General features: G+C 50.0%; 2 protein-coding genes across 5 annotated transcripts in view; both read left to right on the top strand.

Moving 5' to 3' along the window:
- The window catches only part of HOMER2 (homer scaffold protein 2), a 106220-nt gene extending 104748 nt beyond the window's left edge, over positions 1–1472 (top strand). For both annotated transcript variants that reach the window (XR_005651899.1, XR_005651898.1), the window contains 2 exons: positions 42–231; positions 1144–1472. The gene's annotated coding sequence lies outside the window, so the exon portion shown is untranslated. The remainder of the gene's footprint in view (positions 1–41; positions 232–1143) is intronic.
- FSD2 (fibronectin type III and SPRY domain containing 2) lies at positions 92–24127 on the top strand. Of its 3 annotated transcripts, none has more exons than XM_039858486.1 (13): positions 92–231; positions 7416–8141; positions 8280–8375; positions 10007–10237; positions 11412–11434; positions 12529–12650; positions 13694–13849; positions 15550–15684; positions 16416–16566; positions 17290–17423; positions 19446–19578; positions 21045–21221; positions 23212–24127. In XM_039858486.1, the coding sequence occupies exons 2-13, from the start codon at positions 7494–7496 to the stop codon at positions 23462–23464; spliced, it is 2259 nt and encodes a 752-aa protein (XP_039714420.1). In that variant the 5' UTR covers positions 92–231; positions 7416–7493; the 3' UTR covers positions 23465–24127. The 3 variants fall into 3 exon arrangements, with proteins under 3 accessions (XP_039714420.1, XP_039714419.1, XP_039714418.1); XM_039858485.1 differs by lacking the exon at positions 92–231 and adding an exon at positions 1176–1310; XM_039858484.1 differs by lacking the exon at positions 92–231 and adding an exon at positions 1626–2911.
- The last annotated feature ends 408 nt before the right edge of the window (positions 24128–24535 follow it).

Raw genomic sequence — 24535 nt, 5'->3', positions numbered from 1 at the left:
GGCTGGAGGACCTTTCAGAGTGCTTGCTGCCTTTCTTGCAGGTGGGACATTGGTGGCCTGAGGCATGAGGATCAGCTGCTTTGGTGGCAGAGCCAGGGGAGGTGGCTGCACTGGGACATCTGCATCCCAGTTTGCCAGGATCAAGGATGGGGCCTACTACCGAGGATCTGGATGTGGGCCAGCAGGAAGCCAAAGTCACCTAGGTCCTGTCTAAGAGGGCCAGCTGCATGGGTGAGGAGACCTCATTTGAGGCCTGGGAGGTGGCCCACCAGGGCTTGGGGGAGGAATGCAAGGGAACCCGGAACAGATTGGTTCTCAGCCTGGTCATGGGAACTTCAGGGGAAAGGTCTCCATAGTAGGAAACTCCAGAGATGTATACAGGCTCCGAGACAGAGAGGCCGAGGGGCGGGGGGCAGGGAGAGATGTGAGCTGTAAGCATCTGCCCGACCCAGAGAACCTACATCAACTGTGACATCAACTCAAATAGGAGCTGTCTTATCACCTCAGTGCCTCCTACCCTGGCCCCCAAACCAGCGGCTCAGGGAGCGGGTGTGAGGAGGAGAGGCTACTTCGTTCCTTCTTTTCCGGGGAAAACTTCCAACTCAAGAGGTCCAAGCTGCGCAGGGGAGATTTTGGTGCCAACTAAACTCAGTGTGGCATTGTGATTAATATAGTAAATCGTGTATTTAATTACTGAATGTTTTCAGGTGCCCCTAGGATTGTGTTTGACATCAGAGGAAGCAGAAAGTCACGGTACTGCTGGATCTTTATCCAGAGTGCAGAATACATCCCACCCTGAGTAAACGTTAAAGGAACAAATTAAGTTGTTTGATTACCTGTAGAGTTGTGCTTTATCAAAACACTTTGGGAAAAGATGCTCAGCCCAAGGCAGAAGGTGCCCAGCATGGGCTCTCAGAAATCTTCCTCTGCATGGCTGCACCTCCCTTCTGCCCCCAGCCCTCTATACATGACCAACCATCTGAGTCCTTCAGTGGCTTACAGGACACAGATCCCCACAGTCAGGAGTAACTCAGAGGACAGCATGTGACCTCTCCTGGTGACACTTGAGCAGAAGTAACAGGGCAGCCTGGGGTAGGTCTATATTTGGGCTTTCGCTCATGGCAGGCCTGTTGCTATTTGCAGCCGCAGCCAGCTCGTATTTCCATCGCCTTTATCCGGATGCAGAGCCCTGGTGTACAGCAGGCAGGGGCAGCCCGTGGCTGTGCATAGGTCACCCAGAGGGAAAGCCTGCTGAACCGGGCACAGTTTTCTAGCAGTTATCCACGGCCTCAGCGTGAAAAGAAGAGCAGGCAAGTTTTTGGGTAGTCACATTCTTCTAATGCAAATTATATTATTGAAACTCAGTAACTTAATGCCACACTGTTAATGCAATATCTTTCCTTTAGGTGGGAAGGGTTAGCATCATAAATTGCAAATGTGTAAATTACAATAAACTGTGAATGTTTTCTGTGCCTTTTTGTAGCAAGGATTCACCTTTACTGAATGTGGTGTTGGGTACAGAGTGAAAGCCTCTGATGCAGATAAGAGAGGCTAGTGATTCCTGCCATGTGTCTTGAGGGTATTTTTAGTGTAGGAGCCCATTTACTAGAACAGTTTGGAACCCCAAATGTGCATGCTGACACATCGTAATTCCATGCTTTGAATCAAATACTGAAAAACAGCACTGTCATCATTTTGCATTTGTCATGCACACCCCGTCCTCCATAGAGTTTTCAGATTTGGACTGTGTCTGTAAAGCTGATTTGTACTATTTTGCATAATGGTACAGCTTACACTTTAAAGCAGATTTTTTTTAGCTGGGGCTCAAATTGCTAGGGCTACCTGGATGTGTTTCTAAAATTATATGCAAAGCTATGCGCCTTTATGGACTCGCTTTTGAGGAGAGAGTTCACAGCTTTCAGTGGATGCTCAGAGGCACCCGTGACCCATAAATGGTTAAAAAACATTTTAGGGGGAGACTTTTCTAATTAAAGCACAGGGATACACTTCCCATATGAGACTTGCAAATTTTTTTTTTTATTTAACTGCCGCCTATGCCATAGAGTAGAAGCTATTTAGCTATTATATTCAGTATAGACTGTGATTTATTACTTTATTTCTCTAAGCCTCAGTTTTACAACTTTTAAAATGACAATTTATTATTAATGTGCCTCCCCCAATTCTGAATATTTTGTTAAGAAACCGAAAGAATCTGAATGTCGAGCAGGAAAAGTGAGTGTCACCTGTGGGGGTATGTTGCAAAGTTCCTACTGTGACCTGAGCTCCCAGAGCAGTTTGTGTTTGTGTTCAAAGGGCAAATGCTGGAGTGGAGGAACGTCTCATTAGCATTCGCGCTCAGTGTTTTCCAGCTTCTGGTAGAAAGAATTTCTCTTGATTTATTGGTCATATAGAATTCTGGTTTTCTCCCTTTTGGTAGCATGTGGAAACGTGTTATTTTTAGTGAGCCACTCCTCAGTGTATAGTTGTGGTTTAGTCGTCCAGATCCAACTCTTCACCTGCCTGGCTATGTATCTAGCACCCAGCACAGAGCTTGATACAGAGTAGCCCCAGATCAACCCTTGTTAAGTGAAATCAGCTCTTTATCCTTACAGGAGCTCAGTTTTGCTATCCTAAAATCAGGAAATGCAATCAGATGTTCTGCAAGGGACCCTCCATCCTGGAATTCTGCCTCTCTGCCTAGGTCCCTTGAGAGCTCTCGCTGCGAGCAGGGGTGATCTCATAGCCAGTGTCTGGGCCTGGGCCTCAGGCTGCTCTGCTTTGGTGGCTTCTCCTATCTCCAGCTGTTTCAAAGGATAGAATGATCCTGCAGTGGCCACAGATGACTCTGCATTGCTGTGACTACTGTGACTTCACTTTCTGGCCCTGGTCCTCACCCTCCATGAGTGACCAGGTAGGAGACTTCTAACCTCGTTCAGGTGGGAGAGGCTGAGGTCCAGATAATAATAAAATAACAACAACAACAATAACAGTTAACGTTTACTGAGGACTTACTTTTAGCCATGTACTATGCTAAGCATGTTACATACATTGTGTTATTTCATCTAAATGCCAACTTTATGAGGTAGAAACTGTTGATAAACCTGTTTCACGGACTCTTGAGAGTGAGGCCCAGAAAGATGATCTTCCCAAGGCTACACTGCTGGGAAGTAGCAGAGACAGAGAGCAGGCGCAGGACTGTGAATCCAGGGGCAGTGGCCGTGGGGAGGGATGGAGGGACGTTACTTGAAGATTGAGGAGCATGAACCAGAGTCAGCATTAATCGGGCATTAATTAGATTGAGTGGTGTCAAGGATGAGCTCCTGGTCTCTAGTTTGGGTGCTGAAGGGAGTGGGTGTCATGCTGTTATCATGGATATTAGGAATGCCATGGCCCCCATGGAGGATGTGACAGGCACTGGCCGTGGTGGATGGGCAGGGGTTTAAGGAGCGGTGGTGAGATGGGGAAGGCGGGGTGCTCTCAGCAGGAAGAACAGCCTGAGCCAGGGCCTTGATTGGGACCTACGTGGGAGGATACCGGGGGTGGTCAGAAGGAACAGTGGAGAAGGTAAGACTGCGGGGAGGCGGAGCTGGGGCCCAGGGAAGCCGAGACTGGTCAGCAATGGAGTCCTCAGAATGCAGGATGTGCAGACCTACCACTTCAGTCCGAGCAAAGCAACGTGATGAGGGCTTTCTGCTGGTTAGGGACAGCCACACGGAGAGCCAATGTGGCACTCAGGTAGGGTACTGGAGCCACGGAGCGGAACAATGTGATTTTGTCCCGTGTGAGCAGAGCCTGTGCTTTAGGAGGGGGAGGTACCTGGAGTTCCAGGACAGAGGGAAGTGGTGCCTCTGAGAAGCTATGCGTCAGCCCCACACAGAGCCATCACTGATTCCCATGTCTGGAGCCTCCTTTTCACCAAGAATTGTGTCTCATTCACTGTACCCCAGCATCTGGCTGGCACAGTCTTGTTCTCTTGAATCCACACCTCTTCAGCCCCATGAACAGTCGGTGCTGGGACACTGAATGTGGCGGGGTTCAGCTGGAGTCATAGAAGGACCTCAGGCTTCCCCACACGGTCTGTGTGGGTGCAGACTTCTCAAGTCACTCCATGTTGCCCACAGCATGCTGGGTCCAGGACTTCTGAAACTCTGGCATGGCCAGGTGGGGCTCATAGTGCCCCTGGAGTAGAGACAGCAGCCAGGAGCCCAGGTGGAGTGAAGACAGGGGACCTGCTGAGCTCAGGAGACCTACTGCTGCTGGTGGCTAGTTAGAGACCCCTGGAGAGGGGGTGCGACCCTCTCCACCCCAAGACCCGGTTCCATTTCTAGATCTAATTGCCCTCCATCTCATTCCCCTCCTCCTTTCTCCACGATACCATGCCAGAGCCCGAAGCAAGTGTCAATGGTAAGACATTATTTCTATGCAGTGGGATTTTTCTCCAGCTTTATGGAGCCATAATTTGTATATAACATTGTGTAAGTTTACAGTACAGTGTAACAACTTGATACATGTATATATTGTGAAATAATTACCACCTCCACTGTTACACATAATTACCTTTTTTGTTGGGAGAAGACGTGCCCTCCTTCACTTGCAGCCACATTTCTTCATCCCTAAAACAGGCTATGGTGGTGAGGACAAGCCAGGACTGCCTCAGCCAGGGTCTAATGGTGGGCAGGGTTCTGAGGACTGACCCAAAAGAAAATGCAGGTGCTCAGATCTTCGTGAGTCACGATGTTGGGGAGGCAGAGCGCCAGCCCCAGAGCCACTTGCTTTGTGATGCTGCCTCTGGGAGTGGCCTGTCTTCATCCCTACCCCGCACCTAGTGGATGGACCAGGTCCCCAACGGCCTGCTGCTGGTACAGGACACAGCAGACTGGCACGTTGCGGGCTGATCCTGCAAGGTTGTGTCCTCAGCCTTAAGAGACATTGCTGAAGTGATGTTTACCATCCTCTTCCTCATGAAGAGTCTGGGAGCGTCAGAGAGTGGGACTGAAGCTCTTCTGAATTCCAAGTGTTATGTGCCGTCTTGGAGTCTCGGGTAAAGTTTCCTTCTTGGGATCCAGACCCAGAAACCAATTGTACACACGGCACGGAGTTAGGATAGCAGTGTCTCTGTCGCCTAATGGCTACTGGAACTCCACCTCTGAGTGGTGCTGATGGAGGAAATGGGAAAATGGCATCCTGCGGGGACCTCACAGTGAAGGGGAGAGAGAGAAGAGCCCCATGGGCTCACCAGGCCCGTGTGTTGTCACTTACCCTCTGTCCCCACCATGGTCAGAGAAGGCCATTCAGTTCTGGTGTTTTTGTCTTGCCATCAGCAAGAGCTGGAGTGAGCCCACTGAGGGGTGTGCAAGGGACTTCCAAGGAGGGTTATAGCCACGAAGAGATTGGGAATGGTATTTAGTGCAGAGTCCCAGACGAAGAAAGGTGGCCCTCCACGTTAAGCTCAGCTCAGGTCTCTGTCACTGGGATCCAGAACCTCTTATTCTTGGGTCAAACCTTCCTAAAGTGGGGCAAGATATGGGAAAAGGTCAGTCCTCTCCTGCCCTCATTACCTCCCTTAGCCTTTCCCTGTGGCTCGCAGGACAGATCAGAGGGCGTGGGGACAGGCAGCAAGGGGAGCCTGGCTGCCCGTCCACAGGAGTGAGCAGGGAGATCTGGACCAATAGGGCAAAGTGTATCTCTGACTAGACTTCAACAGAGAGCTGAGTTCTTTCCCCCGAGGGCATGGGTAGAAAAGCCAAGGGATCCTTGGTCTCTGCAGAGGGAGTCTGGAGAAGAGGGATGAAACAGAGGGCCTATAATAAGAAGGTCTGGGGGGACTGGGACCCAGACAATCAGTTCAGGTCGTCACAGACATTGAAGGCCAGGGTGCAGAGAGGCTGAAGACAGTGGATTCTTTGGAAGTCTGCTCGGCCAGCCAGGCCTCCAGGCATCTTCGGTGTGGTATGTGGATGTGACTGCAGCCTTGTCACTTGGGGGACTGTGAAGCAGACACCAGGGTGGAGAAAGTGAGAGGTGATGAGCTGCATCGGGCAGTGCTGAATCTGAGATGACTGGAGAGGTCCAGGAAGACAACTGACCTCTAAACCTCTGCCTCTGTGTGGGGCCGAGGTTAGGGCCAGAGGCAGGGATTTGGAGCCATCAGCAGAGAAGTGGACAGGAACACCTGGAGCAGGTGGAGAGTGAGAAGAGGAAATAGGATGGAAGCCTGAGGAATGCCAGCGTGTGACGAGCAGCTGGCGTGGGACTCAGACGAGACCTGAGCAGCCATTGGCCAGCAGGAGAGCATAGCTGAGCATGGGGAGAAGGGAGGGTCAACAGGATCGAATGGCCCAGAACAGTCAAGAGGACCTGGGACTCTGTCCATGGATTTCACAATTAGGCCGTCAGAAAACGTTATATTAAAAACTGCAATGAAAAATGGGAATAGCAGGAAGACAAATGAATGGCTTTTTTAAAAATAGCTTTGGACTATTAAAAGGACGTTCTGTTAGTGCAGGTCACAAAGAAAGATAAGCAAAACTGATAGGGGAAGCAACTGAACCTGACTTCTGCGTACAAGTACAACTTGTGCAGAACAAGTAGGCAAGGCAGACAGCTGGCTGCTGGCTCTGAGCCCATGCGTGGAAATTAAGGGAAGCTGTTTGGATCATAAAAGTTATGGCTGCGGGGGAAAACGTGCTCAACTACCTTAAAAATTTTTTTTTGCTTTTGTTATTTTACTCAAAACCCGTTTCATATGTGTCATATTGGAGTAATTTAATAATATTAGTACCTTTCTTTAAAGGATTAGGTTTACCACAATTTTTTTAAAAAGGGGGCCTTTGGAACTGAATTGTGGTAATGATTATATGAATAACTCAGGGTATTTACTAAAAATTTTTGCATTGTGCATTTAAAACAGGTGAATTTTATGATAATTAAATTCTATTTCAATAAATTTATTTTAAAAAAGATTAGGGGATAAGATAAACAGCTTGCATTATCCTGGTTTTATGTACGGATACGTGTTGATAAAGTATTTGTACAGGTCGATTACCATGGTGCAGCCAGCCATTCTGATACATGGAAATTTAGGCCAATATTTGAATGTCAACTGTACGTGTTTGTGACTTGTGCACTTAAATGGGGGCGAGGGAGTGAACTGCTTCTCTAAACAAAAAGGATCTTCCTTTTTGTGTGAGTGGATCAGCGGTCTTCAAAATTGTTTGCTTGTGATTCCCCTTAGAAAATTTACGTTATCTAAAAATCCTCCAGTAGAGAGCAGACCTTTCTTTATAGATTTAAAACCCCAACTCAGCTGCTCAGATGATTTTTAAAAATTACAAATGAGTTGAGCCCAATCTAATGATTATCTCCTGCAATGACCTTCTCAGAAATGGAGTTGTCTTCCTCTTTCTGTGTCCTAGGACCCGTAATATCCACTATTAACTGTCCAGGCAGGATCTTTCTAGTGCAGAGGTGCTGCCAGGGCTTCCGGAGCGACAATGGAGGAGGGAGCTGAGGAGGCGCCGGAGCTGGACAGGCCGACTGCCCCCAGCAGGGACTTCCACCTTTATCACATGGATCCATACGACTCTGAAGACAGGCTGCAGATCTTCCCAGAAGAAAGCAGTAGGATGAGAAGAGAAGTCGTCCAAGCCGAAATGACTGGTGAACCAAGAGGCCTAGCAAAAGGTAAGCCTCGAAGAGACCTCGAAGAGGAAGTGGATGAACTTGTCCACTTATACGGACTTGAAGATGACCACGAATTAGGGGATGAGTTTGTTGATGAAAACATGCCGAGAATAGAGGTTTCAGAATATCCTCCTTACATGATGACGGAGGGAGAACCAGCCAGTGAGCAGAGGGGCTGGAGACTTAGCGGAGAGGCAGCTGAGGCTGAGGACCTGAGCTTCAGAGTGTGGGGCTCAGCGGGCGAGTGCCAGGACCTGCGGGAAGCCTACGGATACACGCATGGCCGAGCCAGCGAGGAGTATGAGTGCTACGTCATCCCAGAGGAGGAAGATGAGGAAGAAGCTGCTGACGTTTTCTGTGTCACTTGCAAAACTCCAATAAGAGCACTGGAGAAGGTTCTTGATGAACACAGAGAGCATGAGGTGACCCCACTCAATAAAGCACTGGAAAGTGCCAAGGTAAATGGGTCTCCCTGGTCCTCCTTTCTCTTGCATCTACATCTCGAGTATGTAGGCAGGGAGCAAATCTCAAGTGTCTTCTACAAAAAAGAGAAAAGATGTAGCATTAACGTCTTCTTGTGATCCTCTGTTTGCTAGGATGAAATTCACAAAAACATGTACAAGTTGGAAAAGCAAATTATCGAGATGGAAAATTTTGCAAGTCACTTAGAGGAGGTTTTTATCACTGTGGAGGTAAGAGCCCACTGCCGAGCCCATCAGACACGCTTGCTTCCGTCAGTGGCTGGGGCAGCAGCTGCGTCCAGTGCGAGGCAGAGAATAAGTTGTCTTAGAGCATGTGGCGTCACTGCTGCCCTTCTCCACTCAAACCCCTCCCTCCCACAGCACCCTGGGCCTACACCTCACGGAACCAGTTACCTGCCAGCTTTCTCTGCAGAACCATAAGCTTTCGGGAGGGAGACTGTGTCTTTGCGTTGTTATATCCCCAGTCCTACTACAAAGCGGGACTCTCATGGGCCACCGTAGCACAGCTTTGCAAGACCCCCATCTTGTCACTGATAAGTATTCTTTTTCTCAGCTATTACCTATTTCTCATAAGATTAACAAGTTTCCGTTCCTATCCCCAAACACATCACAGTCCCCTGGGTGTGCCCAGTAGGCATGCTGTATTACCACGATACTTGCTGCCACCCAGGTGAGGTAGACCAGGACTGAGGACCAGGGGTCTTCCCTCTCCCCTCCCTTCATGTGGATGTTCTACTTCTAGTAATGCAGCCTCGGACTGAAACAACAGGAGCACCTTGCATGAATTAACAGCCCAGGCCCCCCTTTCCATGAAGCTAGACCTCTTCACCCCAAATCTTAAAAGGGAGGAGAGCTGTTGCACTGATCCCCTAGAGAAGGGACAAACCCTTCCTCTTCCAAGCCTAGGGAGGCGGTAAGAGGGATAAGTGCCCAACGTCCAGGACAAAGCTCCCCACACTCTGAGCAGCCAGCTCACTCTCAGATCAGAGTATCTTCACCTCAGTGAGGACTCTGAACTTTTGCTTTTTCACTCTGCTGTTTTTTCCTCTCTTCTGCCATTCTGAGCAAGGCTTACACATAGTAGATGTTCAGTAAACACCCCTGAATGATTGATCAGAGCCTCTTTGGAAATGACCCTGTTATCTAATGGGGATGACATCAGACAGAACCCACAGAGCTTTCTTGTGCTTCCAGTCTAAGTAATGGACATCAGGAGTTGATATGCTCTAATCAGTGTTTCTCATCCATTGTGCTCCCGGATTAAGTACTGTCACCACCTTCCCTCTGCCTTCCTACCTTTTCTCATCTATTAGGCAGCACCATCTGTCACAACCCTTATTCCCCTCCCCCTTCATCTTTCTCTTAGTCGATATGAGTATTTGTGTAGTCCTGGTATTTGTGTAATCCAGACATCAGGGAGTGGAGGAGGGGGTCATGAGATGTCGAGAGCTCGGGAGGGAAAGACAGGTGGTGGGAATTGCCCCAGCAAACATTTCTGTCTTCAGGTCCAAGGTTCCACTGGTGGGCTGACTCATCATCTCCTTGGTGGGTTGTCATGGTGATGGGAGGTGGCCAAAACAGATGTGGGGTAGAGAGTGGGAGTGGGGAATGGCAAAATGATGCCAGGAGAAAAAGCAGTGTTTTTTGTTAAGATTATCCCTGGGTTCTACCTGGAGACTTCTGGTCCCTAGCCCCCACTGCATCCACCTCAGCATCCTGGCAGAAGACGATAAGATGACGAGTACTAAAATATCTCTGGGTAAATATATTTTTATGGCCCAAATGACTCTGTAGTCAACACAGCACATGCACTGAAATGACTGAGGTCCACTGTCTTGCAGGAGAATTTTGGAAGACAAGAACAAAACTTTGAGTCCCATTACAACGAGATCTTGGAAACACTCGCTCAAAAATATGAAGAAAAAATACAAGCTCTAGGGGAGAAAAAGAAAGAGAAACTAGAAGCCTTATATGGACAGCTGGTCAGCTGTGGAGAAAATCTGGACACCTGTAAAGAACTGATGGAAACAATAGAGGAGATGTGTCATCAAGAGAAGGTTGACTTCATAAAGGTCAGTAAGGAAGTAAAAACGAGTAACTGAAATGACAGTTATGGCTGGAGTAGGTTAGGTTGTCCCCTCTCTGCCTGGAGGGGACAGCATCTGTTAGATTCCACTGGATGTTCACGACAGTGGGACTGTCACCCATGAGTGACTAGGCAGCTCATACACAGCTCGCCCCTTCCCTCCACCGTTGCTCAGGCAACTGCAGAGTCTCTTCCTCTGTTTTGGTTACCTAGAGATCCGTCCCCTCTTTCTGGAGCTGAGCAGGAACAGTGCTTCTGGCCACCTCAGATGGCCTCTTAGAGCTCTGGGGAGAAGCATGTCCAGACCAAAAAGTCACCCCAGTTTCCCAGTTACAAGAGCAGCGATTACAAATCTTACTTCATAAACTTAGAAATGCAAAAAATCCGTTTCTTATTTCCTTGTAATCCAGTTAACTCTCACGTCAAGCCCCCATGCACCTGGGCTGTGGGAATTTCAGTCTCAGTCAGAGCTCAGTCCCTTTTCTTCACCAGGCGCCTAGGACCTTGGGAAAGTTGTGACGTCCAGGATGTGGGGGAGGGCCCTTCAGCCTCCAGAGCTGCCTGGTTGCCAGATATGGCTTCCACACTGAACAAGTCCACCATGGTCCCTCAAAGCCCAAGAGCGCCTCCTTCCAGCCACGCTTGGGGTGCGGGACCCGTGATGGAACCTGGGAAGCTGGTTGGCAGTCATCACTATAGCACCCAGTGCTCAGACCTTTTGAGCCAGGGTCCCTCATCCCATGATCCCACTGTATCTCGAGACAGTCCCAAAGGTGGAGACAGTGTACATACACATGAGGGTGTCTCACTGTTATTTATGAGGGTGAGAAACTGGAGGCAAGCAGAATGTCCAGCAGTAGAACAGCTGCGTGAAGGATGGGCGTTCCCCTCAGCCATCTGTTATTCAGCTTTCACATCGACGGGCCCAGGGACCGTTTGTAAGGAGCAAAGTGCTTGTGTCATGTTGTTGGGAAAAAGCAGCAGTCATGGAAGGGCCGGTACAGGCTTCGTAAGAGTGGCTCTGTTAGAGTGAGGGATGGGGCCGATTTTTTTCTTTTTCCTAATTTCCAAGTTTTTAAATAGTTTATATTATTATATAGTTTGGAAAATAAATTTATTTCCAAAATCCATTTAATATTTTCTCTTTTTCTCTGTTTCAGGATGCTGTGGCTATGGCTGACAGGTAATACTTTTGTTCTGACGTGTATTTACTTCTTTTCCTTATACCTCCGGCTGTCCAAAGACACTCAGTTCTGCTTGGTTGTGTGCTCCCAGCTTCAGCTTTTGTGTCTGCCCCCAGAATAAGCAGAACAGTGGTGAGGGCTCACGAGCACCCTCTGGTCCCACAGCTCAGAATCAGGGCTGGAAGAGAGTGCGGTGAGGCCTAGCCAGCAAGCCCACAGCAGGTCTCCTCCACAAGCCCCTCGTTTCACCAGGAGGAGCCAAGACCCAGAGAGTGTCCCAGTGTCCCCCACCTGTGCCAGCACCCAGACTGCTCTGCAGAAAACACGCATGTCAGAGTCAGACAGGAGCTCAAGTCCTGCTACACCCATGACCGTGGGCATCCAACCATCCAACCTGCTTTCCTTACTGCAAACAGGGTTTGCTTTGTGGGAAGTGACAAAGTCTGTAGAGCAACATGGACACTGCAGGGTTGGGAACATGGGTGTTGGCAGAAGACAGACCTGGTTTCCAGTTCTGCCCCTGCCACCTAAGCCCCGTGACTGCCGGGAAGCAGGAGCTAGAGGACCCGAGCCCTAGTCCACGGCTAGCAGGATGAGGGCGGTTGGCCTGTGGTGAGGAAGCCGCAGAGAGTGTACATCCTGGGTCTGGGGTGGCAGGGGGGTGGGAGCTTCCAGGTCAGCACCTGAGGGGTCCTTCAGAGGGTGTGGATCTGGAACTTGTCAAAACCTGTCCCCCCAGCCCCACTCTCTAGCATGACCCCACCTCTTCCCCCTCGAATGCACAGACCATTTCCACCCATCTGTGTAGGTGGTCTCCTGGGTCAGTCACCGAAGCAGACAGCAGAAGGCTCCCAGCAGCCTGTTAGAGAAAGTTTCAGCAGAGCCCCCTTTATGTATTAAAGGTCCCTGGATGCACCTTGGGACCAGTGGCCCTCTAAAAGGCGCCTCGCCCTACCCCGCGCCTCCGCTGAAGCCTGCTCATTGGTGTTTGTTTTTCTCCCTTTTCCTGGGGCTCTGGGGCTCAGCACAGTGGATGGACCCAGAGGAGGGTGCCCCCTCCATTCTTATTAGTGGGTTTTTTTAATACCAACAGACTTAGAAAATTCCTGGAGACCAAAACAGACGTGGAAATCTCCACGCAGCCTGCCTTGGAAGACCAGACCCTGGACTTCTCCGACGTGGAGCAGCTGCTGGGCGCCATCAACACCATCCCACGTACGCAGCGCCTCGAGTTAGAAACGCTGATGGCTAGAAAAACCAGAAAGATTTGGAAACGAGTGTTTGTCCCTCTTACTTCATGTCTTTGTCCTTATGGCTTCTAAGGGTGAGGCCAGAGGCTGACCTTCCAGGGGACAGTGTCCACCGTCACTCTCCAGCAGCCCCAAAATAGTTTTGTTTGGAGAGCTTCGTGAACACCTGCTCTCCTCATCGATGCCGGATAAGGAGCCTGCATTCTATTTCCTTAACCAGCCCGGTGGTTAAGAGATGAGCTTTGGAATCCTGTGGAGTTGGTGGGAATCCCAGCCTTGCCTTTTCCTAGCTGTGCGACCTCACCTCTCTGAGCCGTGGTTTCCACATCTGTAAAATGGACATTAGAATACCTCATGGGGACAGGATGAGAATTAAAGGAGGAGCTGTATGTACATGTCACATGGTGTCAGATAGCTCCCCAAAATACTGCGATTCCTTATTTCTGAGATTAATACCAGAATTCAGCTTTTTTTCTGACAGCTCACCTTTCCTCCTCACCAGCACCCAACATTGTGAGCGATATGGTACATATCCTTTCAGGTTTTTCCTTTACGTAGATTTTGTAAAGATCAACATGGTTTTAATGGCTCCATACTTTAATCGATTTATTTAATCTCCAGCTGTTATATGCTGGATGTTTCTAGGTTTTTTCCCACCATAAGTTATCCCAGAATGAACCTCAAGGGCCATTCTTAGACTCACTGGGGCAGCAGTCCCCGGGGGCCTGACTGTCCTTTCCCTTCGATGGCATGGGAGGGGTGGAGGATCATAACTAGTGCAGGACTTGGAAGCCATGCCCTGCCTAAGAACCTGCCACCAGCCCCTCCTCCCCAAGCTCATGTACCTTCGTTAAAGCAGGAATGGGGTCTGGTCACCCATCCTTGTCCATTTGTTCAGCCCATGGGTGCACTGTGGGACCAGTGGTCCTGTGAAAGGGGCCACCGCCACCCGCGCCTCTGCTCAAGTCTCCGTGTTGGTGTTTGTTTTTCTCCCTTTTCCTTTCCCAGCTCCTTCTGCCCCAGTGATCAACCCGCAGGCCCCCAACTCAGCCACGGGTTCCTCGGTCCGAGTGTGCTGGAGCCTGTACTCCGACGACACCGTGGAGAGCTATCAGCTGTCCTGCAGGCCAGTGCGGGACAGCTCGCCTGGGAAGGACCAAGCAGGTGAGCCTCTGCCAGGAGCACAGTCACGCTCTGAAGTGGTGGAGGCCCTGGGGGGCATGGGATGAATCTGCTTGCCATTTGGAATGCCCCAGAGGATGGGATGTTGACAGGTGAGCATGGCAGAAAGGTAGAAGACGAGCCTGACTGAGGATGAGGGGCACGAGGCCAGGCTGAGGTGTCTGGAGTGTATCTGCACCATCAGGTCAGCACTGTCCTTGAGATGAGTCTCTGGCCACACTGTGTGCAGGGAGAGTGGGGTCACTTGAGGAGACCTAGCTGGAATGGTGGGTTCCTCACAGGCCTTGGCACGTGAGGGCAGGTGAGTCTTCCTCAAAGCGACACCACGCTGGGAGAGACTGGCAGGTCAGCGTGCAGCCCCCAGTGATGGGTGAGGGCACCTGCTGGTCTGATCTGCATTCCAGGGTGAGCCAGGCCTTGGGAGTGGCCCCACTGTGGGTGCCTCTTGGCCTTGCCTCTTCCCAGGGAGGCAGAGCTGACTGGTCTGCAGGGAGGACCGGGGTAACTGCCTCCTCCACACCCCACATAATAGATAAGCCATTCTGCTGAGAGGAGCCCCAGCTGAGCATCTGAAGGACTCAGGGCCTGCCCTGTGTGGGGTGGTGGGGAGAGGTTGCTGGGAAAGGACTCAGTTCTATCTTATGGACAAAGAAGCTGAGTGAGACCCAGAGACAAATGAGCTGTCCATGGGGACACCGTGATTTATGGCAGATAGAGGATGAGAATCAAATCTGCTGGCTCCTTGCCAAGAGCTCTGCTCATTGTGCCAGGTCATGTAGGTGGAGGGCTCTGCGTGCAGAAGGTGAGGATGGTTTTGTCTGCCCGGAGACCAGGAAGGGTGGGAAATTCTTGAGAAAAGTAGGAGTAAGTTTAAGTGATGATGAGCGAGGGCAAGAGTGGTCTAAGCACTAAAAAGGGCATGGAGGGGAAAAAGGAGGTTGGGGACCAAGTCGGAACTAGTTAATCGCAGTTTAGGCCGTGAATCAGCCCTGTTGGCCCCCTCTGCAGACACACAGGAAAAGCTGTTGTGTTGGGGCTGTGCCATGGCAATCTAAGATCTTTTAAACGGGCCACTTTCTTATAAAGGAACTTGTATCAGAGGGTGAATTAATGAGTTATCACTGTCTTTAAGAGTCTGGGGAGGCTCGGAGGTGCAGCAGTTAGCTTTGATACATAACAACACCCCTACACACAATACACCATTTTGGCTTCAAATGACAAACATTTATTATTTCTCATAATTCTATGAGTTGGCTAGACAGCCCCTCTGGTCTGGGCCAGCATGAGTAGGGCTAGATGGTCAAGGATGGCCTTGCTTATGTATCTGGGGCCTCAGCTGTGATGGCTGGGATGATTTGGATGGCCAGGGCTTCTGTCCGTGTGGTCTCATCCTGCAGGAGGCTCAAGCGTAAGTGTTCCCTGTGCACCCACTTCCCAAGCCTCTGTTCGAGTCATGTTTGCTATTGTCCCATTGGCCAAAGGAAGTTACATGGCTAAACCCAGCTAGATGGTGAGAAAGACTGACTCTCTTTCAGCAGAGTCCATGGCAGAGGGCGTGCATAGAGGGCTGGGGAAAATGCATGGCCAGCTTTGTAATCTACAACAGGGGGATTCGGTACAACAAATTTGCAACCACTTGGCCTATTTGGGGGTTGAATTCTTGTCTTTTTTTTTTTTTTCAGAGTTTACAATGACTGTCAAAGAAACATACTGCTTAGTGACAAACCTTGTGCCAAATACCCAGTATGAATTTTGGGTCACAGCTCAGAACAGGGCTGGACTCAGCCCTGCCAGTGAATGTGCAGTGTACATGACAGGTAAGGGGGCCACTTGTTTCTCTAGCAAGACCTTCGTTCCAGAGGACACAGGAGTCACAGCTTTTTTGATGTGGCAGGGCTCTTGGTTTTATTTGGATGGACAGGAATCGCTGTGTATTTTTCTTTCATTTAATACATTTAATCTACATGCCTTGTTTGGCATACATCTTCTCATAGTTGCTCTCAAAATGTCGAAAGTACTGCTCTTGATCACAGCCATTTGAACCTGCAGCTGTCCTCCAGTCTTGGAACACCTCGAAGGGATCCCCTGGTGTCTTGGGATTCTGGCTACAGATGTGGCGGGTTATAAACCGCAGGTGTTTATTTCTCACAGTTCTGGAGGCTGAGAAGTCCAGGGCGCCCGTGGTTCACTGTCCGGCGAAAGCCCTTCCCGGCCCACAGGCAGCTGTCTTTTTGCTGTGTCCTCACATGCAGGAGAGGGGCAAAGGAGCTCTCTGGGGTCTCTTTATAATAAACGCCCCGCACCCTCCTGACCCAGTCACCTTCCAGAGACTGCAGATGCCGTCACACTGGGGACTAGGTTTCACTGTATGAACTGGGGTGGGGGGGTGGGGATGTACACATTCGGTCTGTGGCACTGGGTTTGCTTTTTATTGCATGAATTTCTTTTGCGGGGAGAGAGTAGCTGTGACGTTTCTGTCCGTGCCCTGGACAGAACGGCTGGGTAGAGACGGGACGGTTACTCACCTCTCCTTTTCCCCTGTGTTTAGCACCTTCTCCCCCCATTATAAAGAACAAAGAGATAAGGAGCTGCGAGGAGGCCGCGCTGATCTGCTGGGAGTCTGGGAACCTGAATCCTGTGGACTCGTACACGGTGGAGCTGACCCAGGAAGACACACCGGAAGCCTCGGGCGTCACCGAGTGAGTCACGAGGGGCATTTGCTGGGCATGAGAGGCCTCGCACCTGACACGGTGACACAGCTCAGAAATGTGTGGAGTCTAGAGAGGAGGTCAAACTCTGTGACACACTGGAACCTGAATCTTAAGTTGCTTAGTTTTCGTGAGAAGTCACGAGACCGCTGTTACTGAAGGTGAATGATGAGCTAACGATAAGTGAATAATGGTTAAATCTCAGGTTTGCTTTTTTAGTTCAACGAAGGTTTACTATCCATTCATTCAACAAGTATTGAGGGCTCTGGTCTCTGGTCAGAGTGAGACACATTCCCTGCTCTTAAGGAGCTGACACTCGAGTAGGGGAAACATAAAGAAGACAAACACATGCATGAAACACAGTGCTGTGAAGGAAAGAGAAACGCATCAGCGGGGGAGGTGGGGAGCTACGCTGCACGGAATGGACGTTAAAGCGAGAGCTGGACAGACGGGAGGTCCGGGCCTGAGGACCGTGCATGCGGGAACGCCCGCAGGCGCGGGAACTGAAAGGCCCACCTTGCAGGGTTCAAGGGGGAGAGTGGGAACGGCATGAGGCAAAAACAAGCCATTTGAGTTCAAGGTACAAAGGACACTGTCCGTGTAGGAGGCTGCCCGGGGGTTCACACTCACCCCTAGGTGATGGAGAGCTGCAGGGGTTCACAGGCAGAGCCCGGTGCTTGGCTGGCGTGACCGTGGCTCTGCATCCTTGCCCAGGTCTGTTGTGGGTATCCCCACCTGCGAGGCCTTGGTGCAGCTGCAGCCCCGGAGGAGCTACACGATCTACGTGCGCGCCCTCGGCATGGGGGGGCCCAGCGCAAGGAGCGAGCCCGTCACGGTCCACACCACAGGTCTGTGCCCGCGCCACACACTCCCCGGGACCCACAGTGGCCATGTTGTGGCAGGCCCAGTGCTGTCATGACTTCACTGGAAAGTAAATTAATGTCCATGGAGAGGACTACATGGCAAGTCTGGTTGGGAAGGGATGCAGGGCTGATCAAAGCCCTGCAGCCCCATTTTACGGGTGGGGAGGCTGAAGGTCCAAATCACATAGCAGTTTTTGCCTTAGCAAGCATTAGAACTCAAGGTTTTTCTCCAGGTGGCCTAGAAGCTTGTCACAGTAGACCTGGGTGGCCCAGATACCTCATATCTCACAGGCTGAACACGACCCTTGGGTCAGCATTTGTGTGAAATCCCAGAAAGAGTCACGGGCTGTGGCTCATCCCCCCATTCCTGCCATTGGCCCAAACACTTCCCCACCCACCGCCAGCTTAGACCTGCCACCTGCCTCCTCCCAGGCCCTGTCTGGCCCTCATGGGCACCCACATGCCCAGGTCCAGCTCCTCCTCCCTTCTCACTTGCCATCATAATGTCATCAGATTGTCACATCTCATGTCCAAGTCTTGAGTCAGTAGGGACGTGATTAGAGACATTCCGTACATCTGCTGTCCCAGCACTGCTGTGGCTCTGGGCTCTGGGCTTTGCCAAGGTGCACTGAAGCCAAGCAGCCCCTCCCAACCCTCCCAGAGCAAGTCCAGTTCAGGCCAGCTGGGTGCAGTGTGGGTAGGAAGCAGGAGCAGGGAGCCTGGGCCCAGGGCTCGGGGCATGACGTCCCTTGACCAGGATCTTTCACTGAGGGACCGTGTAATTTTGTCCTGTCTCCAATGCCAGGGGAGAGGTCTGTGATTAGTCCCCACTTATATTCCTTCCATACAGATAGAAAAACAAGATGCCACCTAAGGTGGGAGGTGTTGGCTGTGGTCCAGCGCAGCATTTTGTATTGTGCTAGGGCCCTCCTGTGGTTGGCTGGCACTTCTAATTTCCTGTGCTGACTTGGTGTTTTGAAACGTCAAATTCTGGCTGAATATTTCAGTGAAAGAGAACAAGGCGAAAGGTACTGCCAGCTCTTGACTGTACAGCTGTCTCTGAATTAGTTTGTTCAAATAATTTTTTAAGACATTATTTGCAAAAAACTCAAGTGAACTTGAATCAGCAAAAAATGTTATATATTCCAAAGTCGTCCTTGTTTGGGACTAGAGAGCAGGCAGTAAGGGCCACACGGTGTCAGATGCATCTGTCTGCTTCTTCCCAGTCGGCTTAGATGGCAAACAAAATTTCCAGCATCAAATTGTGACGATATTGTGAACAGCTTGATGGTGATGCTTGAACTATGGTGTCAGACAATGAGAAGTGGCAGAACAGGAACTTAAGAATTTGGCCAAAAGACAATAATGGAGAATGAGTTACTATGTTCCTAAGTAACGGATAATTTTTACTAAGTAAGTTTTTATTAAATTTTTTGTGCCCTTTTTGCCGAGCTTTGTTTTGACCATGATTTGGGGATGGCTGTCATCTCTTCTCCCCCATTGCCCTACTAGAAAGTTGAATGTTGAATTTTGCTGACCTTCGTCACATTGATCGCTGAATGGTCCCTCAGTCCCCAGGCCCTGTAGGTCAGAAATGCTGTCTTTGTGCAGACTTTCACAACCCCCGGTTAAGAGCACAGCCTCTGGAATCAGAAGGCTTTGGGGTTCAAATTTGAGTTCTGGCTTCTGCCAGCTGACTTCTTAACCACCTTTGCCTCAGTTTTCACATCTACAAGTGGAAATAATAACCTGTTTCTAAGGGTAATTGTGAGGATTGAACGAGATACAACATGCAAAGTGCTTAGCTCAGTATTTAGCAGTCACCGCCCAGTCGGTGTCCACTGGCACTCCCATTAGCATGAGGGTCATTACTATGTGAGGTCCAGGCTGACCTGTGTTAATCGGTAAGCCAAGGCGGGATTGCAGTGCTCCCTGCGTCCGCATGGCGGCGGTGCTGAGAAAGAGGGGCGACTGGCTGCGGATCTCCATGGGTTTGCTCCCCTGCAGGCAGCTATTTCCGCCTGAACCAGCGCACACGCCATCCCTGGCTGACCATTTCTGAGGATGGGCTGACAGCTGTACGAAGTGAGAGGAAAACTCCAGGAAGGGAGCCGCCCCCCAGCAACACCTGCTTTTCTAGGTAGGTGCTGTGTGCCACTCACTAGAGAATTTTATGAACCTCCCTAATCATGCTGCGGTTTGGACAGAATCGAATTATGACTGATGCAGCCTGGAAGAGGGTAAGAAGTCCCAGAAATGAGTGAAGGGAAAGGGGCATGGTAGGGAGAGGCTGGTACTGCCAGAAGGGACATGTGGCCTCTCAAGTTCCAGCCCTGGGCTGCCAGAGCTGGAGGTGTCAGGCCACAAAGCCATGGCACGAGGGTCACACTGTCACGCCGTGGGAGAAAGAAACAAGGACCCTGCTCTCCGAATGCTGAGCCTGGCGCTTTCTCTCACATGTGAAACCTTATTTAAAAACTCCTGGTGAAGAACCGGTGCTGGAAAGCCCACGAGAAGCTGCTGGCAGAAGTGGCGATTGTGCTAGGCATGGCTGGCGGGAGCGGTGGTCCATTAGAGATGGCTCTGTCTGGGTCTGGAGCCGTTTCCAGAGCTTGTACTCAGTCAGTGTCGAAATGATTTGTTTATATCTTTCTTCTTTCCAAAGATTGAAGGAAGACTTAGAACAAGGAGCAAATACATACCACTGAATTAGAAAAATCAAAGCATGGAAGAAAATGAAAGACACAGATAGGTTAACTTCAAGGGTTAATTCTGTTTCCACGATGACACATTAAACGTGGCTCTCTCAGCTTCCTGGTAGTCAGACCGAAGAGCGGTCTTAGTGGGTTGATTTGAGGGCCAGGAGGCTTCTGAGAGAAGGGGCTCTCACGTGGGGGCCGGAGGGGCCACTGACGGAAAACTGCGTGCAGCCTCCCTGCCTGGGTCCTAGACTGTCCCCGCAGCTGGCTCTTCCTCAGACGCTGGCTCCTGGCTGGCTTTTTGACTGCATACATGTTAAGCACCGATGCATGTGTCAGTGTGAAACAGAACTGCATAAGGTGCACTGGAAAACAGCATCCTTTTCCGCCTCTGCCCATCCACCGCAGGGTTGGGGGGCGTGGGAAGTAAGGAGTGACAAAGCTCATACCAGTGTTAGGAAACAGAATTCAACGAGATCTTCCTGGCTTTATTCACCGATTCATGAACTGGGCAGCATCCCATCTGGCAAGGAAAACGGAGCTCCGAGGGGCTGTGCACGAGAAAGGCCGTGCCCCGGACTGCTGCGTTCTGTGAGGGTTCAGTCCCTTTCTTTATGAACAAGTGAACTACACCTTTGTTTTTGTTACGAAAACGCCCCGTCATTTTAAAAAACAAGAGCCTTCTGTCAGTTTGCCCCTCCTGTCCCGTCACTGGCGGGAATCTACCTTCCGCAGCAGCGGGTGGGCTGAGAGAGCTTGGGGTGCACCACCCTCCGGGGAGAGCTGTTCCCAGCACCTCCCTCCACGAGTGCGGTCCTCCACTGACCTGCCCTGACGGTCGGCGCCACACACCCACACAGCCAGGCGCGGTCACCCCTAGTCACATATGCTTCCACTTTAAAACCAGGTGTGTCGCCGTCATGGGGAATCTAATTCCAGTCCGAGGGCGCCATTACTGGGAGGTGGAGGTGGACGAGCATTTGGACTACACAGTGGGAGTGGCCTTCGAAGATGTCCCCAGACAGGAGGACCTGGGAGCAAACGGCCTGTCCTGGTGCATGAGGCACACGTGGGCATTATCAAGGTAAAGTACAGTCTACATACCCCAGACTGAAGTTCACTTTTGAAAGAACAGAGGGAGAGGTTTTCACTAACAAAAAACTAAGGCCTACAGTACATGCTAGAAAATATTCTAAATTCTAAGATGTTTCAGGACTTATTTTCAGCCCCTTTCCCTGCAGTCCGGACGAGAAGGGAGAGAGCAGCTTTGGGTGCTTTTCTGTCAGACAAAAACAGCTAACGTTCATGCAGAGCTGACGGTGTGCCGAGCACTGTTCTATACTCATCCACGCACTGTCTTGTTTCCTTCTCACAAATGTATTATCCCATTTTCAAAATAAGAAAGCTGTGCCTCACAGCAGTTAAGTATTCCACCCAACACAGATTCTGAGTTTGGGTTCAAAACCAGGTGGGTTCCACAGACAGTATTCGTAGCCACTAAGCAACTGGATTTCATCTGTGCTCACCTTCAGTTTTAGAAATGGACATTGCTTTGAAGCCCCAGTTCCATCTTTTTAAGTAAATGTGGGCAGAGGTTTAAAGGGCAAGGCTGACTGGTTTGCTTCTGCTGCTGAGCGCCGTCCTGTACACACGGGGTGCTTCCACACAGCTGGTAAAGCCCCAGGAGGCCCAGGCCAATGGGCACTTTCAGACCTAGAAGGCCATGGTTGCAACCTCCCTTCATCTCAAAAATTGCCAAAAAAAATTCACCACACCCCTCTCCCCGCACCCCTGGCACTAGGCAGCCTCTGATGCTTGCTGGTTTGCTGAATCCTATTAAAGTTTCCTCTGGTGTTCTTTGCCCACGAGCCTCTATCATGGTTAGTTCGTCATAGGCAACTGGAAGTGGGAAGACTAGCTTTCCCCCTGGAAGATATTTAGACTATAGTACCCTCTACTGGACTTAAGACCCAGTTTGGGGAATGCGAGAAACACTGTGCACTGAGCTGGATCTTTTATTCGGAGCTTCTGCCTTGAGTGATGCTGGAAATCAGTCTCTCGTCCCAGAATGGTAACAGCGGGCACAGGAGAACTGAGAGGGCATGAAGGAAGAGCAGGAGTCTGTAGTGTGGGGATCGGGGAAGGTAGGAGACAGGAGAGGTGGGAACACGAGCTAGGATAAAAAAGGAAGGGCAAGAAGCCGAGTGCCAGAGCAGAAGTTTCTTGCACTCCCATGTACAAGAGACAGGGTTGCGGGTGGAGGATGAGGGTAAGGTTTCCTCGCTGACTTGTACATTGCGATTCAGTCAGAGACCCTGTTGCTGGTGAGGGAAGGGCTCATTTAGCATCTGGTGGCTGCTTGGTTAAGAAAAGCAGCCTAGGGGAAGATGGGTGAACGGGGATGGAGACAGGCCGGCTGGCTCTGACACATTTAGATTGTATTACAAGTGTTCGACCCAGTCATATGGACAAACCTGCTGGCGCACAGAGCTCTTCAAACATCGGAAGATGGCAGGGTTAGGAAATTCCTGGGGCTGGTTTTGGTTTTGGCCATTTTTTCAAAGCATACAGGACACAGAGGGTGGTGAAAGGGGGGTAGAGCTCTATGATGCTGAAGGGTGACAGGCCCCCAGGATGCCCTGCTCAGTTTGAAAGTTTAAGAATTGGGTGCCTTAGAGCACTTGTGCACAGATTATACCAAAAGGCCCATTTTATTACATGAAAGACTGTGAGGCTCCCTGTTTCAAACCTACTTATTATGAAAGACTTACTCATCTGAACCTTGAAATCCAAAATTTTAAAACATTCTATTTCTATACAACTCTTGATGCCATATGAGTTTATTATACTGTATGTAAGTTTCTTAGTTGAGAGGTTGACCAAAAACAAGGAGTTTAAAAGTATAAGTTTCTTAGGACAAATTTTAGAAAAGAGATAGTTTTGGAAAAGGCCTCTTACTTTAGTAGTCATGTAATAACACAATTATAGTTTTTGAAAATTAACATAAAAGTGTTCTGTAAGTAGCTAGTCTACAGAATTTCTAAAGATTTGTTATATCAACGTTTAATTTTCAGGCATAACTATGAATTTCTACACAACAAGATGACTCCAGATATAAGAATAACAGTTTCCCCAAGGAAGATTGGCATTCTGTTAGACTATGAAAATTCAAAATTGTCATTTTTCAACGTGGACATTTCTCAGCATCTGTACACATTTAGTTGTCAGCTCCCCCAGTCTGTGCATCCCTGTTTTTCTTTGGAAAAGCCTGGGTGTCTAAAGATACACAATGGCGTTGCAGTGCCAAAGCACATCACCTTCTACTAGAGCATTCCGATGCTCGGCTCCGTCTGCTCTGCCGCCCACTCCTCAGCTATCTGAACTCGGCATTCAGGCAGCAGCCCCAGCACCACTTATAGCTCATGTGATCATCTGGCAGACTGGTGTACTGTCACTCGCTTTACGTGACCTGGGTTCTAGTCCCGTGCACCTCTGTGATGCTTAGTCATTACCAGGCCTGGCTGTAAAATGATGGCTTAGACTAAATGAACTCAAAGGTCTTTCAGATTGTCAAATTGTACTGGCCGGTTTGTTATCTGCAAAATAACCGAGTCTCCAAGGCCTACAGATCTGGAGGTGGCGAGTGACACGTAAGTGGTCAGTGGCTGCAGCAGCCCCAGCACCCTTGTGACATTTCATCAGTCGGCCACGAACACACTTGAGAAGGCAGGAAACTGTCCACAGGGAACCCAGGAAGCCACGTGCCCTTCTCTCCCGTATTCCCAGTACTTAGTGGCACAGTGCACACTCTTTATAACGCCCTGTTCCTCCTTCACAGTATTTACCCACTTCCCCTGGTGAAAGGACCTCTGCCCTGCTCCACGAAGGCGGGGACGGTGTCTGTCTTGTTCATCACTCAGTTCCCAAGGGCTAACACATAAAGGTGCACACGAAATATCTATTGAATAAATGAGTATCTTCCTCATCCAACCACTACTCTTCAGCCTCTCTGTTCTCCGTTGGAGGGACAGCAAAGGCCGTAGGCCAGGAGACGGAGAGAACCCGGAGGGGAGGCAGTGGGAGGGAGGGCAAGGAAGGCATCTGTGGCTTGACAGCGAGACTGGGGGAGATGGAACACTACTTACACAACACACGTCGCATCCCACAGAAGCCTACACACAAACGTGGTGCTTTCACTATGTGTGTGTACTGGGGGCACGGAGGCAGGATAGATGGGGGAAAATAGAAAACATTAGTTGCGACTGATTCTAGGAATGTCCGTTAATGTAAGAGAACCAGATTTAAAATCAAGACCTAGGTTTGATTTCTACTTTGTAGCTACTTTGCCTTATAACTCTAGAAAAGTCACTTTATCTTCTAGAGCTTCCGTTTCCCTTT

This window comes from Pteropus medius, unplaced genomic scaffold (genome assembly GCF_902729225.1).
Source record: "Pteropus medius unplaced genomic scaffold, Ma_sr-lr_union100, whole genome shotgun sequence".
Lineage (NCBI taxonomy): Eukaryota > Metazoa > Chordata > Mammalia > Chiroptera > Pteropodidae > Pteropus > Pteropus medius.
This window is presented reverse-complemented; position numbering and strand designations above follow the sequence as displayed.

Bases quoted from the DNA above. Each gene is read 5' to 3' on its own strand.
- FSD2 (XM_039858486.1), top strand. From the start codon at position 7,494: ATGGAGGAGGGAGCTGAGGAGGCGCCGGAGCTGGACAGGCCGACTGCC. The intron at 19,579-21,044 runs GTAGGTGCTGTG...CTTTAAAACCAG, and splicing joins AGCAACACCTGCTTTTCTAG to GTGTGTCGCCGTCATGGGGA. The intron at 21,222-23,211 runs GTAAAGTACAGT...TTTAATTTTCAG, and splicing joins CACACGTGGGCATTATCAAG to GCATAACTATGAATTTCTAC.